The following is a 17738-nucleotide window of genomic DNA, read 5'->3' on the forward strand; positions in this document are numbered from 1 at the left end:
ACTAAATACATTTATTTTAAACTAAAAAAAGCTTAATTTTAAAGCAAAAATGTTAATTTAAATCTACAATGATGGAATGTTAAACAAAAATAATTCAATTGTAAGTGAAAAAATTAATTTTTAACTAAAAAAATGACCTTTTATCATAATAATTAAATTTTCAATTAAAGAGGTACATTTTGAATGAAGATTATGAATTTTTAATGTGGAATCGTCAATTTTTTAACAAAAAACATGAATTTTTAAATAAAAAGGTTGGAATATTTAGCTAGCTTAATCCTCATTTAAATTTAGTTAATTTAATTTTAATTTAAATGACTTAAATCTTAATTTAAAAACTTAATTTTCAACCAAAAGTATGAATTTTTAAACTAAAATGGAATAGTTTAATTTTGAGTTAATGAAAATTAATTTTCAACATTTTTTTTTCAAGAAAATATTAAAAATTTTTACTCAAAATAATCAATTTTAAACTAAAATGATCAATCTTTAATTTAAATAGTTTAATTTTAGACAAAAAAAAAAATGAACTTTCAAACAATAAGATTAATTTTCAAAGAAAAATATTAGTTTTTTACCAAAAATAGAATAGGTGAATTTTCAGTTACAAAAATTAATTCTCCACCAAAGAAGAAACCAATTTTTAACCAAATTAAAGAACTTTTAACTAAAATGATGAATATTTAATTTGAATAGTTGAATTAAAAAAAAAAGAACTGTAAAAAAATAAGAATAATTTTCAAAGAAAAATATTAATTTTCTAACCAAAAAGGACAATAACTTAACAAAATACAACAATTTTTAACCAAAAGTAAAACAGGTTAATTTTCAGCTTAAAAAAATAACTTTCTCAGAAAGTGATTAATTTTTAACTAAAATGATGAATCTTCAAACTGAAATAATTAAATTTTCAACCAATAAGATTAATTTTAATCTAAAAGGATGGAATATTCAACTCGAATAATAGTTAAATTTTCAGTAATAAAATTAATTTTCGACAACAAAAAAACGATATTTCAACATACTAGTTAAATTTTCAATGGAAAATATGAATTTTCAATGAAAATTATTAATGAAAATGAACAAAACACCTATACTTTTAACGAAATAGATGATTTTTTAAAACTAAAACGACGGAAATTTCAACTAGCTTGGTTAAATTTTGAATTAAAAAGCAAATATTAATTTTCCATTCAATAAAATACAAATTTTTAACAAAATTAATTAATTTTCAACCCAAATTATGAATTTTGAAGAGATATAGATGAATTTTTAATAAAAAAGAATATAAGTTTTAAAAAAAGAGTTTAACTTTCAATGAAGTAGTTTTAATATTAAACAAAAGTATGAAAATTTAATAAAATAATGAATATTTTAATTTTAAATAAAAAAATGAGTTTTCAAACAAAAATATTAATTTTCTCCCAAAAAAGACTAATTTTAAACCAAATACTTGAATTTTCAACTAAAAAATAAATCAATTTTAAATATAAATAAGATATTTAATGAAAATAATTAACCTTCAATTGGAACGGCTGAATTTTTATACAAGAAGATTAATTCTTAACAAAAAACAATCAAATTTGCAATTAAATACATTTAATCTAAACTAAAAAAGATAAATTTTGCACAAAAAAGGTAATTTTGCGCTAAAATGATGGAATTGTCAACTGAAAAAGTTAAATTTTCAGTTATAAAATTAATTTTCAACAACAAAAAAAACCATCCTTAAACATATTAATTAAATTTCGAATGAGAGATGAACTTTGAATAAAAATGATTCTTCAACCAAAAAACTTAATTTTTAACGAAACAGTTTAACTTACAACGAAAAAGATAAATTTTCGACTAAAATAATAAATATTTTACTTTAATAATTTAATTTTTAACCTAGAAGATTAATTTTCTCTCAGAAAGGCGATTTTTCTGCATCAACAATAAAATAATTATATTTTCAACCCATATAAATAATAAAGTTTCCACAAAGTAGTTAAAAAAAATTAATTTTTAACGAAAAACATTAATTTTTTACCAAAAATATGAATTTTCTACCTAAAAATTAATTTGCAAAAAAAAAATAATAATTTTTTCACCAAAAAGGACAAAGATTCAACAAAGTATAACAATTTTCAACCAAAAATAGAATAATTAAATTTTCAGTTAAAACAATTAATTTTTCCACAAAAGAAAAAAAACTAATTTGCAAAAAAAGTAATGAATTTTCAGCTGAAATAATGAAGCTGTAAATTTAACATTTGAATATTAAATCAAACAGATGAACTCTCAAACAATAAGACTAATTTACAAACAAAAATATAAATTTTCTCACAAAAATACGAATTTTTGAAACAAATAGTTTAATTTTTATGTTAAAAAAATAAAATTTTAATCAAAAATGAAATAATTATATTTGTAATTAACCAATGTTCTACAAATAAGTTAAATTTTCAACCAAAGTGATGTATTTTCAATGAAAAAGATAAACTGTTAATGAAAAAGATTGATCTTAAACAACAACAAAATTACTTTTTCACAAAAAAATTATATTTCAACTAAAGTAATGCTATTTCAACTAAAATAATGAATCTTTTACATCAATAATTGAATTTTTGATTAAGGAGAAAAATCTTATCCCAGAAAGACGAATTTTGAACTAAATAGATGAAATTTTAAGTTCAAACATGAAATAATTATATTCTAAAAAAAAAATAACAAAAATAATAAAATTTCCATAAAATCGTTAAATTTTCTATTTAATTGAAGAATTTTTAACAAAAATGATGTAACATTCAACTGCCTAAGTTAAATTTTAAGTTAAAAAATTAATTTTTATACAAATAGTTGAATTTCTAGTTTGTAAAATATCTTTTTTAATTGAGAATGAAATAGTTCAATTTTAATTGAAAAATAATAGTGCGCAAGTTAGAAAACGGAATATTTTTACAAAAGAATCGAATTTTTAATATGAAAATATGACTTTTCAACAACAATAAAATCAATTTTCGACTAAATAGTTTAATTTTCCACCAATTTTTTTCATTTTTAAGCTAGAAAATCGAATTTGCTACAAAAAAGTTCAATTTTTCACCAGAAAATACATATTTCAACTAAAAAGTTGAATTTTCAAAGAAATTTTATAGTTAATATTAAACCAAGGAATTTATTTTTATTTTTATTAAAAAAAGTTGAATTAAAACAGAAAAAAGTATTAAGAAAAAAAAAACATGCATTTTTAACCAAATAGTTGAATTTGGAATTAAAAGGTATCAATTTTTAATTAAAAACAGAAATTTTCAGCGAAAAATGAAACATTTACATTTATTGTTTAAAAAAAGTAATTAATTTTTCAATTAAAATGATTGAATCTTCAACCATACAACTGAATTTTTAATAAAGAAGTTTTATTTTCAACCAAGAATTCAAATTTTGAATCTAAAAAGATGAATCTTTAGCAAAAATTCTATCCCACAGCTTAGAAAAATTGTGCCCCCCCCCCCATAAACCAAATTTTGCAAAATTTATCTACGACCCCAAATGTGCACATACTTTGAAGTTCTTTATGAATTTGAATTTAAATTATTGAGTAAGCCCCCTATTCGCATACATTCGTTGAAGAAATTTAACAATCAGCCATTTCGAAAAATGGTCTGGATTCGCCCTTGTGCATATATCTACTTACATAGGTATAGAAAAAATAATGTTTTAAAAATATCTCCTCAGGATGCGGGAAGACAACATTTATGAGTGAATACTCTTTGGATTTGGCTATGCAGGGAGTGAACACTCTTTGGGGAAGTTTTGAAATTAGAAATGCGAGGTTGGCGAGGACAATGCTTCAGCAAATGGTTGGAGTATCGCTGGACGAGAATTTGCAACATTTTGATTTGTACGCGGACGCTTTCGAGAAACTTCCTGTTTATTTTATGACCTTTCACGGCCAGCAGAACATTAAAGTTGTTATGGAGGTAATATCGTATCATCATTCATTTTTTATCCATTAATAATAATAATTTTATGTTTTTATTGTTCACATTGCGCTTTAACACATGATAGGTATGATCAAACGTACAGTTTTTTCATTATATTTAATATGGTAACCATGCACGTGAAATGACCATTACTCGATTCAAAATGACCATTATTCGATACAAAATGACCCTTATTCGATTCGCAATGGCTATTATTCGATTCATAATTACCATTAATCGATTTAAAATGACCATTACTCGATTTAAAATTACCATTGCTTGATTCAGAATGACCTTTATTTGACTCGAAATGACGATTATTTGATTCAAAATGACCATTACTCGTTTAAAAATGGCCATTAGTCGATTCAAAATGGCCATTAGTCGATTTAAAATTATCATTAATTGATTCAAAACTACCATTGCTCGATTATAAATTACCATTCGTCAATTATAAATTATTATTCTATGCCAAATGGCCATACTCGATACAAAATGATCCCAAATCGATTCGAAATAGCTGTTATTCGATTCAAAATGACTATTATTCGATTCATAATTACCATTAATTGATTCAAAATGACCATTACTCGATTTAAAATTACCATGATTTGATTCAGAATGACCTTTATTCGACTCGAAATGACGATTATTCGATTCCAAATGACCATTACTCATTTAAAAATGGCCATTAGCCGATTAAAAATGATCATTCATTGATTCAAAACTACCATTGCTCGATTATAAATTACCATTAGTCAATTATAAATTATTATTATTCTATTCCAAATGACCATTACTCGATACAAAATGACCCTAAATCGATTCGAAATGGCTATTATTCGATTCACAATGACCATTATTCGATGCATAATTACTATTAATCGATTCAAAATTACCTTTATTTGATTTGAAATCACGATTATTCGATTGAAAATGACCATTACTTACTTCCAAATCACCATTGCTCGATTATAAATTACCATTAGACAATTAAAAATGATCATTATTAGATTCAAAACGAACATTATTCGATTAAAAATGACTTTTTAATTGAAAGCTTGTTCTTTCTTTGGATAAAAAGGAATTTATTTGCTGAAAATTTAACTATTTGGTTGAAAATTGGTTTATTTTTTTTTAACATTATTTTGGTGCTTAACTTATTTCAATTGAATATTCCATAGTTTTAGTTGAAAATTCATCTGTTTGGCTAAAAAATAATTTCTTTTAATTAAAATTTAATTATTTTATTTTTGGTTTAGAATTTCCATTAATCAGTAAAAAATAATCTTTTTTGGTTGGAAATTCAATTATTTCAGTTTGAAGATTCATTGTTACAGCAGCAAATTAATCGTTTTGGTTTAAAATTTAACTATTCCAGTTAAAGATTCATCATTTTCGTGAAAAATTTATCAGTTATGTTGCAAATTGAACTATTTTCTTGAAAATCCGTTTTTTAAATCACAATTAGTGTTTTCAACTAAAAATGCAACTATTCCATTTTTTGTTGGAATTTGATCGTTTTTAGTGGAAAATGAAAGAATTTTTTTTCAAAATAAATTAATTTTGCTATTTTTGCTCTGTTGTGTTAAATAGTGTTTAGAATGAACGCCATGAATTAAAATAAATGTTTGCGTTCAGCGGAAAGTATGAATATGCTACTTTTAGTTGACTGGGAAAATTTAAGAAACTTGACCAGGAAAAACCAGGAAGTTACTGCGAATTTAAAATTATCCGGGGAATCGCCACCCGGACCTTTACTCTATTCAAAATTAGCATTATTCGATTCAAAATGACCATCACTCAATGCGAAATGACCATTATTCGATTCAAAATGAAACTTGTATCCATCTGCTATTTAAAAATAAAAGCCTATATTTTCAACTCGAAAAACGCTTCTTTAAAATGAAGTGTTTACGCCGTAACCTTTCTAAATAAATAGTTTATTTTAAAGAAGAATTTTTCGAGTTGGAAAGGCAGGTTTTAGTGTTTAAATGGCAGATGCATACATTTGTCCTTTTGTATCGAATAATGGTTATCTTGAATCGAGTAATGGTCATTTTGAATCGAGTAATGGTCATTTCTAATCTAGTAATGGTCATTTCTAATCGAGTAATGGTCATTTTTAATCAAGTAATATTAATTTTTAATCGAAGAATGCTCTTTTTGAATCAAATAATGCTCTTTTTGAATTGAGTAATGGTTATTTTGAAGCGAGCAATGTTCATTTTTAATCAAGTAATATTCATTTTGAACCGAAGAATGCTATTTTGAATCGAATAATTCTCTTTTTGAACCGAATAATGGTCATTTCTAATCGAGTAATGGTCATTTTTAAACAAGTAATAGTCATTTTGAACCGAAGAATGCTCCTTTTGAATCGAATAATGCTTATTATGAATGGAGTAATGCTCTTTTTGAATTGAGTAATGGTCATTTTGAAGCGAGAAAGGTTAATTTTTAATCAATTAATATTCATTTTGAACCGAAGAATGCTCTTGGATCGAGTAACTGTCATTTTCAATCGAATGATGGTAATTTTGAATCGATTAATAGTAACTTTAAATCGACTAATGGTTATTTTGGATCAATCAGTTGTTATTTTTAGTCAAATAATGGTCCTTTTGAATCGAGTAATGGTCATTTCGAATCAAATTAATAGTAATTTTGAATCTACTAATGGTTATTTTGGATCAATTATTTGTCATTTTGAATCGAAAGTTGGTCATTTTGAATCGAGTAATGGTCATTTTGACTTGAGTAATAGTCATTTTGAATGGAGTAATGGTCATTTTGAATCGATGAATAGTAATTTTGAATCGACTAATGGTTATTTTTTATCAAGTAATTGTCATTTTCAATCGAATGATGGTCATTTTGAATCGAGTAATAGTAATTTTTAATCGAATAATGATAATCTTAAATCGAGTAATGGTTATTTTGGATTGAGTAATTGTCACTTTTAATCGAATGATGGTCATTTTGAATTGACTGTTGGTCCTCATGATACAGCGATGGTAATTTTGAATCGAATAATGGTCATTTCAAATCGAGTAATGGTCCTTTTCAATCGAATAATCGAGTACTCACGCCGCGTGCATACAAATGAAGTGCCATAACCAGATTTTGTTAAAATTTTCATCAAACCCATTCTCTTTTCTTTGCTTCGTGTATATTACTATATATTTTATGAATGTTTTTAAATTATAGGCAGTGGAGCATGCCACTTACGTTCACGACATCGCTCACGTTATTATTGATAATGTACAGTTTATGATGGGCATGTCTGATGAACCAAAACATATGGACAGGTAACCATACTCTTTTTTTTTTTTTTAAATTATTTTGTTTTTGTTTGCATTTTGAATGACGAAAATGAAAGGGGAGAATATCTTGTAAATGGAATTGCAGATTCTGGAGACAAGACAGAGTGATCAGCGCTTTTCGCAGCTTCGCCACAAAGTACAACTGCCACGTGACTCTGGTAATTCATCCAAGGAAGGAGCGAAACGACGAAGAGTTGTCGGTTTCGTCAATTTTTGGAAGTGCGAAAGCCAGTCAGGAGGCGGACAATGTGATGATTATTCAGGACAAAAGGCTGACTAGTGTCCGCGGGAAGAAGTATTTGCAAGTGGCCAAAAATAGGTACAGTGGCGACTTGGGCATTATGCTTCTGGAATTTGACCAGGTGAGTTTGAGTTACGCCTCGAGGAAGAAATCAAAGGTTGCCGGTGATGATAAAGAGCAAAAAAGTGCTTCCAAAGAGGAGAAAAAGGAGAAGAAGAAGGATGAAGAGCCAATGGTACTTTTTCACAATGTTGAGTCTACGTGATATTTTTGACATTTTTGATATTTTTATCTACAGAACTCAATGCTAGGATTACGCGCGTTTTGTAAATCAGTGTACATATTTTTACATCAGCTCGTGTCTCAAATGAACTTTTATACAATTTGATATGAGTGACTGAGTGAGTGAGTGAGTGAGTGAGTGAGTGAGTATAGAAGAATTCACAGACTGTGCCAATATTGTCTTTTTGATGAAAAACTTTTATGTGAGATAAATCTTTCTCTAAAAGAAGAGGTTTTTTGTGAAAATCATTGTTGCGAATTAACACACATAATTAAGAATTTATTTATCTCCAGTGCGGTGTATGATTTATTCATTTTTAATTTTATTATTACATTTTCAGTTAAAGTTAATTAATTTTTAGCCAAGAAAAAGAGAATTTTCAACCAAACTGATGAATACTTGATTTAAAAATATAAATTCTAAACTGAAACTCTAAAAGTTGATATTTACACGAAATTCTTCTTTTGTTATTTTCAATAAAAAGAAGTTAAAGTTTCGACCTAGAAAGATTTTTTTCAATTAATAAAGAAAAAATTCTCATCCAAAATGTTGAGTTATTAAATCATAAAAATAAGTTTTTCAAGAATAAAGTTGAATTTGCAACCAAAAATATATTTTTTCCATCAAACTAAATAAATTGTCGACTAAAGATACTATTTTATAATCAAATAAGTCAAGTTTTAACTGAAAAATTAAAATATTAATTTTGTAGTAAAAATGAAATCCCTACATTTTTATTAACAAATTCATTTGCAACAAGATCGGTTAAATTTTTAACGAAAAAATATATTTTTGACTAAAATGATGTATCTTGAATAAAAAAAATGAAACAAATAGTAAAATTTTCAACTCAGATATGAATTTTTTACCAACAGGACCAATTTTCAAAAAAGAAAGTTTAATTTTCAGTTAAAGAAATAAGTTTGTATACAAATAAAATAAATTTTAAACGAAATAGCTTCAATTTCAACCAAGCAAATGAATTTTCAACTAAAAGAAATTAAATGTCCAACAACAAAAAATGGTCGACAAGTGGAAGTTACATTTTTAGTTAAAAAATTTAATTTTTAATTTAAAAAAAAAACTAATTTTCAACAAAAGAAATGAAATATGGACCAAAAAGATTCATTTTCAATCAAAAAAGGAATAATTTTTAACTACATGAATGAACTTTCAACCAAATATTTAAATTTTTTATGGAAGTTTCAAGCAAATCGGTTAATTTTCTTTAATAAAAAATCAATTTTTAACAAAATAGATGAATTTTCAACTAAATAGGATCAATTTTGAAAAAAAGAATAGTTTAAATTTTCGAAACAATATTTTTACCAATCACATGAATTTTCTATAAAAAATATTAAATGTGTAAAGAACAAAATTTTCAGACAACAAATTTATTTAAGATTTTAGTTGGAAAAATTAATTTTTATTCAAAGAAATGAAATTTCAACCATAAAGGTTAATTGTTTACTAAAAAAAGAATAATTTTTAACAAGTGAAATTAATTTTTAATAAAATATTTTAATTTTTCATCGACTTTTCAACCAAAAAAGTTCATTTTTTACCACATAAACGACAAATACTCAATAAAATAGACAAATTTTAAACTAAAAGATATGGATTTTCAACAAAAAATAGAATAGCTTAATTTTAAGAGAGAGAAGTTTTTAAGCAAAGAAAATAAATTTTCAACGAAACAGTTCAATTTTTAACAAACGAAAAAAATGAATTTTCTACCAAAAAGATTAAATTCTATAAAAAAGAATGTCAAATGAAAATTTATTTAAATTTTTAGTTAAAAAAATTAATATTCAATTTTAAGAAACTAATTTTACCGAAAGAAATGAAATTTTAACTAAAAAGATTAATTTTTTGCAAAAAGAATCATTTTTAACAAATTACATTAATTTTTAATCAAATATTTTTATTTTTAATGGACTTTTCAACCAAAAAAGTTTTATTTTCTGCCAAAAAAAAGAAAATTAAAAAAAACGGGTTTGAACCAAAAATTAGGTCAAATTTTTAGTAAAAAAATTAATTTTCCATTTTAAAAAGATTAATTTTCTACTAAGAAAAGACAAATAAAATTAATTTTTAACGAAATAGTTAAATTTTCAATTAAAAAATCATTTTTTTACCAATAATAGTAAATATCTATAAAAAATAATTTTTCGACATAAAACTTAGTGAAGATGTTAATTAAAAACAAAAAAAGTAAGAAAAAAAATATAATTTACAACCAAAAAGATTAGTTTTCTACCAAAATAGATCAATTTTTTAGCTAAAAAAAATTAATATTTATTTAAAAATAGAAGTTAAATTTTCAGTTAGTGAAATAAATTTATAACCAAATAAAATAAATCTTTAATAAATTAGTTAATATTTGATTTAAAAAAATAATGATTTTTTTGCCAAAAAGATTAAATTCTACAAAAAAAAGTTTTTAACCAAAAATTTTGTCGAATTTGTTCTAACAAAAATTTATATTAAAATTTTTAAAACTGCTTTTCAACCTCAGTAAGAAAATTTCAACTAAAAAGATTAATTTTCCACAAAAAAAATAATTTTTAACCAAATACGTAAGTTTAAAAAAAAATATTTTCAACAAATTAGTTCAATTTTCAACCAAAAAATAGTTTTTCTACGAAAAATATTAAATGAGTAGAAAAATAAGTTTTCGTCAAAAAACTTAGTTAAGACGTTAATTTAAAAAAAAAATCAATGAAAGAAATGATTTTTAACTAAAGAAATGAATTTTCAGTTAAATATTTGAATTTTGAATGAAATTTTCAACTAAAAAGCTTAATTTTCTACCAAAAAAGACCAATTTTAAAGAAAATAGAAGAATTTTCAACTAAAAAACATAAATTGAGGAAAAATCGAAAAATTTAATTTTCAGTTAAAGAAATAATTTTTTAAACAAATAAAATAAATTTTAATCAAACGCATGAATTTGTTTACAAAAATATTAAAATTCTTTTTAAAAAAATTTCCGATAAAATACTTACGTACAAAAACTAATTTTCAATCAAAAAAACTAATATTCAACCAAAGAAAATATTTTAATTTTTAATGAAATTTTCAACTATTATTCTTCTATTCTGCCACATAAGACAAAGTTCAAACAAAATACATAAATTTTCAAACAAACACTTCAATTTTAAATTTATGAAAATTGATGTTGAACCTAACATTAAACAGTAAAATTTTCAGTTAAAAAATTATTTTTCAATTAAAAATAAAATAATTTTCAAGCCAAAAAATTAATTCTGAACCAAAAAGATTAATATTCTACTCAAACAAAATTAATTTTTAACAAAATACATAAACTTTTAACCAATTAGATGAATAACTAACTAAGAAGTTTAATTTTCTGCCACGAAAGACAAATTTTTAACAGAATAGAGAAATTAAAAAAAAAATAGTTGAATTTTTATTTAAAAAAAAAATAAATGTTAACAAAATAGTTAAATTTTCAACAACAAAAAAAGATTTTTCAACTCGGATAATACGGCAGAAGTACAAAATTCGAAAGAGTTATCTATTTTTGATATATTTTAAATAGAAAAATAAATATAAATAAATAAAAGGAAACGAATTACGAATTTGGATTTATCTTTATTAATTTATTAATAATTGCAAACTACTACGCGCATTCAGAATTAGGCGCAGCAGCTTCATCTGTTTTATTAGTGATTCTCCCTACTATCCGAGAGTGCTTGGATGAGTCCCGTTGCCTCGGATAACGCGGACCCTCGGATAATCGAAGGCCGGATAATCGAAAATTCGAAAATATTTGAATCAGATTATCCGGAAATACTTTGAAAATGTTTTTTGAATGTTAAAAAAACATTAAAAGCACCTTGTCGGATTATTACACACGTGACGATTCATATTTTCTTAACCAAAAAAGTAATCAGCTAATTTTGAAGTATCGCTCGAAAAAGCCAAAAATGATGTCATTCATATTGAATTTGCTGCAATTTTCTCGTTATAATAAACTTCTTTAAATCAAATACAACGTTCTCAAATGATATTGGATTTCCTGTAAAATCTAAAACAAAATGTTTGGAAAACGAAATTTTTTCTAAATAAAGGGTAATTAGTGCACGCACAATGCTCTAGTTCATTGAATAAAAAAAATTAGTATGTTCTTTAAAATATGCATGTATATTTTTCACGTAAAAAAATTAAATCTACATATTGCCTGTATGGAAAACAGGGATTCAATAATGCTTAGGTTACAATACTTTGGCCAACCTTTCTCTTCTCATCGTCTCTTTGGTTTTCAAAAAAAAAGCTCTTGACTTCGGCAGTCATGAAAAAAAAGTAAAGAAAAAATTCAGCGCTTTACGTGAAGGCAGAATTTTTTCGCCTTGCACTCGAAAACCATCGTCTTCACGTCATAATTAAAGTGATTCTCCAAAGTGTTTCGGAAACCGGAGTACTTCTCATCAGTGTGACGGATCAAGTTCTCGATCGCTTCGAAGCAAATATCGATGTCGTTTTCAAACATGGAAATAAAATTGCTCTCACGCATGTCCTGAGATATAAAATCTGAATTTAAGATATTCTGCGCCACGCTGATTACATTCGACAAAACTTTAGTAGAGTCCAGTGCAACGTTGGTCTTTCCCCATTTGTTCAGTACGAAAGACTCGAGATAGGCATACGCAATAACCCCATGGACGACCGTTTTGAATTTTTTAATCCCTTTTTCGCCCGGAGGCCAAATTTTCTTCTGGCTAAATTGACGCGGAAAGGGAATCACGCTGAGGAAAATTGAGGTTTTCAGAAAGTCGGGAAAAGCAGAGGCTTTGGCTTCATTGAGGACGCTTTCGCCCAGAGGTCGCTCGAACTTTGTGATCTTCATTTGAATTAAGAGCTGATAAGGGAACGCTGAGATTAGCTTGTTGAACGATAAGGCTTTCCCGGTTGCGATTTCCTCTGGACTTGCATAATCTTTCAACTTGTATTTCCGTGTCAGAATTTCCAGGCGTTCTTTACCGGATTCCTTCATTTTGCCAGTCATTTTTGAAATTTTCGGTCCTCTCATTAAGTACAGTGTTGTCATTTCCAAAACGTCTATTAACAATTCCTCCGTTTTGCCATTCGCGCAGATTAATGCGACTTTTAAAACTGTTTTTGGATCGTATCGCTCTTGTGCAGATTGAAAGCCAAATGCATTTTCAAATCTTTTCGTAATGTCCGTCAGCATATCCGAAAACTGATTTGCGTTCATCTGTGGATTAGAAAAAAAAACAGAAGTTTTGTGCAAATTCTGTCGAGGAAAAATAAGTCACTTCAAAAATCAGAGTGGCCGCTATTTTTTTAAATTTTCATCTTCCAATTCTCCCGATAAATATTCGTGATTTCTCCCGGTTGAGAAAAAATTTAACCCTTTTTGCGAAACCCATCATTTTTTCACACACATAATTAACGTGGATATTGCATAAAATGAGGTAAACATATTTTTAGAAACTTGAAGCAGTGAAGAGCGTTATGGAGAAAAGACATTTTTTTTGGGTTTCTAATACTTAAAAAAAATTCTAGTTTACGTCCATTTGGTCACATTCAAGCAGATGTGACGTCACTGAGGTGTACAACTGAGCACCAATGAGACCACTTTAGCTGCCATGTTACTTTTCAAAATTTTGGCAAATCAGGTTGCGCGGCGACCGCGGCTTTCTACTTGACAGCTGATCCAGATGATTACCTGAGCTAACCTATCAGTGCCTAAAAACACTAAAAATGAAATGTATAAAAAAATAATGAATTTGGAGATAAGCGAATTACCTAAAGAAGGTAGATTAGCAGCTAAGAAGTGTTTTGGAATACTTTTGGAAGTGTTTGGGGAGACAATTTAAATTCATTTCTTCGTAATTATTAATTATTATTTATGAATAACGTATTAAATCTATTTAGAGGTATTTATACTTTGAAATTCATGTTTAGAAACTATTTTTACTTTATTTTTTATTTTTCACAATTTAGATAGTTTGAATTTTGCCGCGAAGAATGACGTCACATAGATATAGCCAATCTATGCATTTGGCGAAAAATGCCGCGAACGGGAGGAATATTCAAACTTTTTTTTTCTGTTAACAAGTTTTTTATTCAATACAAAATTGTTCCTTGGAATAAAATAACGAGTTACTGCACGCGCGCAAATCGTGTGTTCATGTCTCTGCATTTTTATTTCCTATCATGAAAAATAGGCAAATTTTCAAATTCACTATTGAAACAATTTTTCAACGTTATATTTTAAATATTTCTGAAATAATAATTAATAATTTTGAATTGAAAGCGTCAAAAAATAAAAAATATATATTGAACGATTTTTGACAATTTAATTGGAAAAACGAGATGAAATGCAATAATTTCTAAGCGGAAGCTCTAACAATTAAATAATTTTATTTTGAATTGATGAATTACGAAATTGAATGACTTCAGATTGAAATTTCAAAAATAGGACAATGTAAAAAAGTTAAAAATTGAATATTTTAATATTCAAAATTTTGAAATTAAAAACTGAAAACTTGAATATGAAGAATTTAAAATTGAAAGCGATTAAGTTTCAAAAATTTAATATTGAAAACTAAATTATTGAATCTTTCATAGTCTAAGCCTTTGATTATTCTAGAATTTTAAATTGTTATTACATAAAAAATTATAATTTAATATTAAAGATGAGTAGACCAATTTTTCTCACTTCAAAAAATGTATTGAATTGTCCTAAAACAAACTTTCAAAATAAATACTAATTTTAAGCGGGGAACATTAAAAATAAAAAAATGTCTTTTAAAAATAAAAAATAAAATTTAATTGCAAAAAATTGTGATATTAAAACTTTTTTATACTTAAACCCATTAACATTTTAATTATTTAAAATAAATTTAAATAGATAAAAAATTTATGATTTTTAAATCATTAATCATATTTTCCAAAATTTAATTAATTCAATTTTAATTTCAAAAACTAAAGCCTATGTTTACTGATGTATCAATTCCAGATAATTTAATATTTATCAAATATTTTTCAATTAAAAATTCTTTATTTTTTAAAATCTTCAATTAAAAATCGGAAAATTTTAAGATATTAAATTGAAAACTAAAATAAAGAATACAAAACAGCATTCTTGTAACATGATTCGACTTTTTGAAATTGTACAATTTTAAACTTTTCAATACGAAATTGATTTGTTCTGAAACTTTTAATAATTATTTGAATTTAATACTACAATATTGTGAAATTTAAAATTCAAAACCTCCACGAACTAAAAAAGAAATTTAAATGTTCAATTTTTATAATTTTAAGGATTTTTAAGCTAGAAACATTAAAAATGGAAGAATTAAATTTTTTGACTGGACACTTTTAAACCAGAAATTCAATTTTTTCATTTTGAAATGGTTTAAATATCCAGGAAAAGCTTCAAAATCTTTAGAAATCTAGAATTTGTCCTGAGAATTCTGAGAATTAAAAAAAATTTCCCTAAACTTTACATGTATAAATAAACATTGAACATTTATTATTTGTAGAAGAAATCTGACTAATTTTATGTGAATGATTTCAAAAGAATAAAAACATTTTTTTTAAATTACTAGAAAAATTTTTAATAATTTTTGATTTTGAAACATTATTTTGAGAAAATATTTTAAAAGGTTTTAAAAGATTTAGAAAATGTCAAAAAAGATATGAAATATTCTAAGACATTTTAAAAAAAATTTGCATGATAATTTTGAATCTTTTCAGATTTTTAAATATTGCTTAAAATTTCTCTATTTTTTTTCAATTAATAAATGTTCATTTGTTATTTATAAACCAAAATTCAACCATTTCCCTTACAAATTAAACATTTTTCAAATAAAAGAATTAAAATTGTAAAGTTCAATATTTAAAATCAACCAATTATTTTAGAAAAATGTTGAAATCGAACATGGACAGATTTTTTTTTTAATTTATAAATTCCAGATCAGAAAATTAATTCACTGTCATTTCCCGGTCTCAAAAAATTCCCATTCATTTCCCGGTTTCCCGGTGCAAAGGCCACGCTGAATGAAGGTAAGTTTAAAGTTTTTGGCTCGCTAATTATATTAAAACAAAAATAATTCTTAATCAATTTAATAATTTTTTATCTTTTAATTCAGTTTTGGCCTCTATCCGTGGCTGAAATGTCTTATATTATTAAATGCAAGATTTACGAGATTTAAAAAAAAAAAAAGGTTTCCCGTACTTTGTTAAAAATTCATCTATTTTGGTAGAAAAATGATCTTTTTGGTTCAAAATTGGTTTTTTATCATTTAGAATTAATTTTTTTAACTGCAAACTTAACTGTTCCATTCTTTGTCCGTAATTTATCTTTTGGTTAAAATTTAATCTTCTTGATTAAAAATGTATTTTGATTTAATTGAAAATTAAGTTTTTTTTACTGAAAATTTAATTATTATATTTTTAGTTCACAATTGATCTGTTTTAGGTGAAAAGTTGAAAATTGATTGAAAATCTTTTGTTTTTCTAGAAGAGTACTCTCATTATTGTAAACTCAATCTTTTTGATTAAAAATTATTTTTTTTTGCAGAAAATTCGATTCTTTTTAGTAGAAAATTAATTTTTTTTGAGCTAAAAACGTAAATATTCCAGTTTTGCTTGAAAATCTAGATTTTTAGTTAAAAAAAAAAATTAATTTTGCTGCGAACTCGTTTTTTTGTTGTTTAAAAAGCACTTTTCTATCTTCAAATTGATCTTTTCTAGTTTTGGTTTATAAATTTATCTTTTGGAATTAAAATTGACATTTTCTATTAGGAATTTATTTATTTTTTTCCAAATTGTTTTAACTGAAAATTCAATTCTTCTATCTTGGTTAAAAAATCATTTCTTTTTTTTTTTGATAAAAAAAACTATTTTGTTAAAATTTATTTTGGTTTTGGTTGACAATTAATTTTTTTAACTGAAAATCTAAATATTCAATTTTTGCTTGAAAATGTATATTTCTAGTTAAAACTGAATTCATTTTGCTGAAAATTCGTTTTTTTTGTTGTTTAAAATTTACTTTTCTATCTGCAAATTCATATATTCTAGTTTTTGTTTAAACACTTTTGTTGGGTTTAAAATTGAATTGTTTTGTTAAAAATTTATTTTTTTGGTTGAAAATTGTTTTAACTAAAAATTTAATTCTTCTATTTTTGGTTAAAAAATAATTTGTTCAAAATTAGTCTTTTTTTGGTTAAACATTTTTTTTTAAATTTTAACTATTCTAACTTTGGTTCAAAATTCATATTTTTTAGATAAAAATTCATGTACTTGTTGCAAATTCTTTTCTTTTTAGTAGAAAATTAATTTTTTTGAGCTAAAAATGTAAATATTCCATTTTTGCTTGAAAATTTATATTTTTAGTACAAAATTAATTAAGTTTGATGATAACTCGTTTTTTTTGTTGTTTAAAATTTACTTTTCTATCTGCAAATTGATTTATTCTAGTTTTGGTTTATAAATTAATCTTTTTGAATTAAAATTGAAATTTTTATTAAGAATTTATTTATTTTTTTGAAAATTGTTTTAACTAAAAATGCAATTCTACTATTTCGGTTAAAAAATCATTTTTTTTATAAAAAAAAGAACCTATTTTGTTAAAAATTATTTTGGTTTTGGTTGACAATTACTTTTGTTAACTGAAAATTTAAATATTCCATTTTTGCTTGAAAATGTATATTTTTAGTTAAAATTGAATTCATTTTGCTGAAAATTCGTTTTTTTGTTTAAAATTTATTCTTATATCCGAAAATTCATACATTCTGGTTTATGTTTAAAAATTTTTGTTGGGTTTAAAATTGAATTATTTTGTTACAAATTAATTTTTTTGGGTGAAAATTGTTTTAATTAAAAATTTAATTTAATTTAATTTTTGGTTAAAAAAATTTTTT

The 17738-nt window shown here is 24.5% G+C and overlaps 2 protein-coding genes across 2 annotated transcripts in view; one reads left to right on the top strand and one right to left on the bottom strand.

Moving 5' to 3' along the window:
• LOC117176175 (twinkle protein, mitochondrial) overlaps positions 1–8058 on the top strand; it is a 26118-nt gene extending 18060 nt beyond the window's left edge. The window contains 3 exon segments of the mRNA XM_033366272.1: positions 3721–3965; positions 7179–7279; positions 7380–8058. Of these exon segments, the coding sequence (XP_033222163.1) occupies positions 3721–3965; positions 7179–7279; positions 7380–7800 (767 nt within the window). The 3' untranslated portion in view covers positions 7801–8058.
• Positions 8059–11969: 3911 nt separating this feature from the next.
• Positions 11970–17738, bottom strand: part of LOC117176174 — an 8099-nt gene continuing 2330 nt past the window's right edge. Inside the window, exon 2 of the mRNA XM_033366270.1 lies at positions 11970–13060. Coding sequence (XP_033222161.1) covers positions 12161–13060 — 900 coding nt within the window. The 3' untranslated portion in view covers positions 11970–12160. The remainder of the gene's footprint in view (positions 13061–17738) is intronic.

This window comes from Belonocnema kinseyi, chromosome 7, assembly GCF_010883055.1.
Source record: "Belonocnema kinseyi isolate 2016_QV_RU_SX_M_011 chromosome 7, B_treatae_v1, whole genome shotgun sequence".
Classification (NCBI taxonomy): domain Eukaryota; kingdom Metazoa; phylum Arthropoda; class Insecta; order Hymenoptera; family Cynipidae; genus Belonocnema; species Belonocnema kinseyi.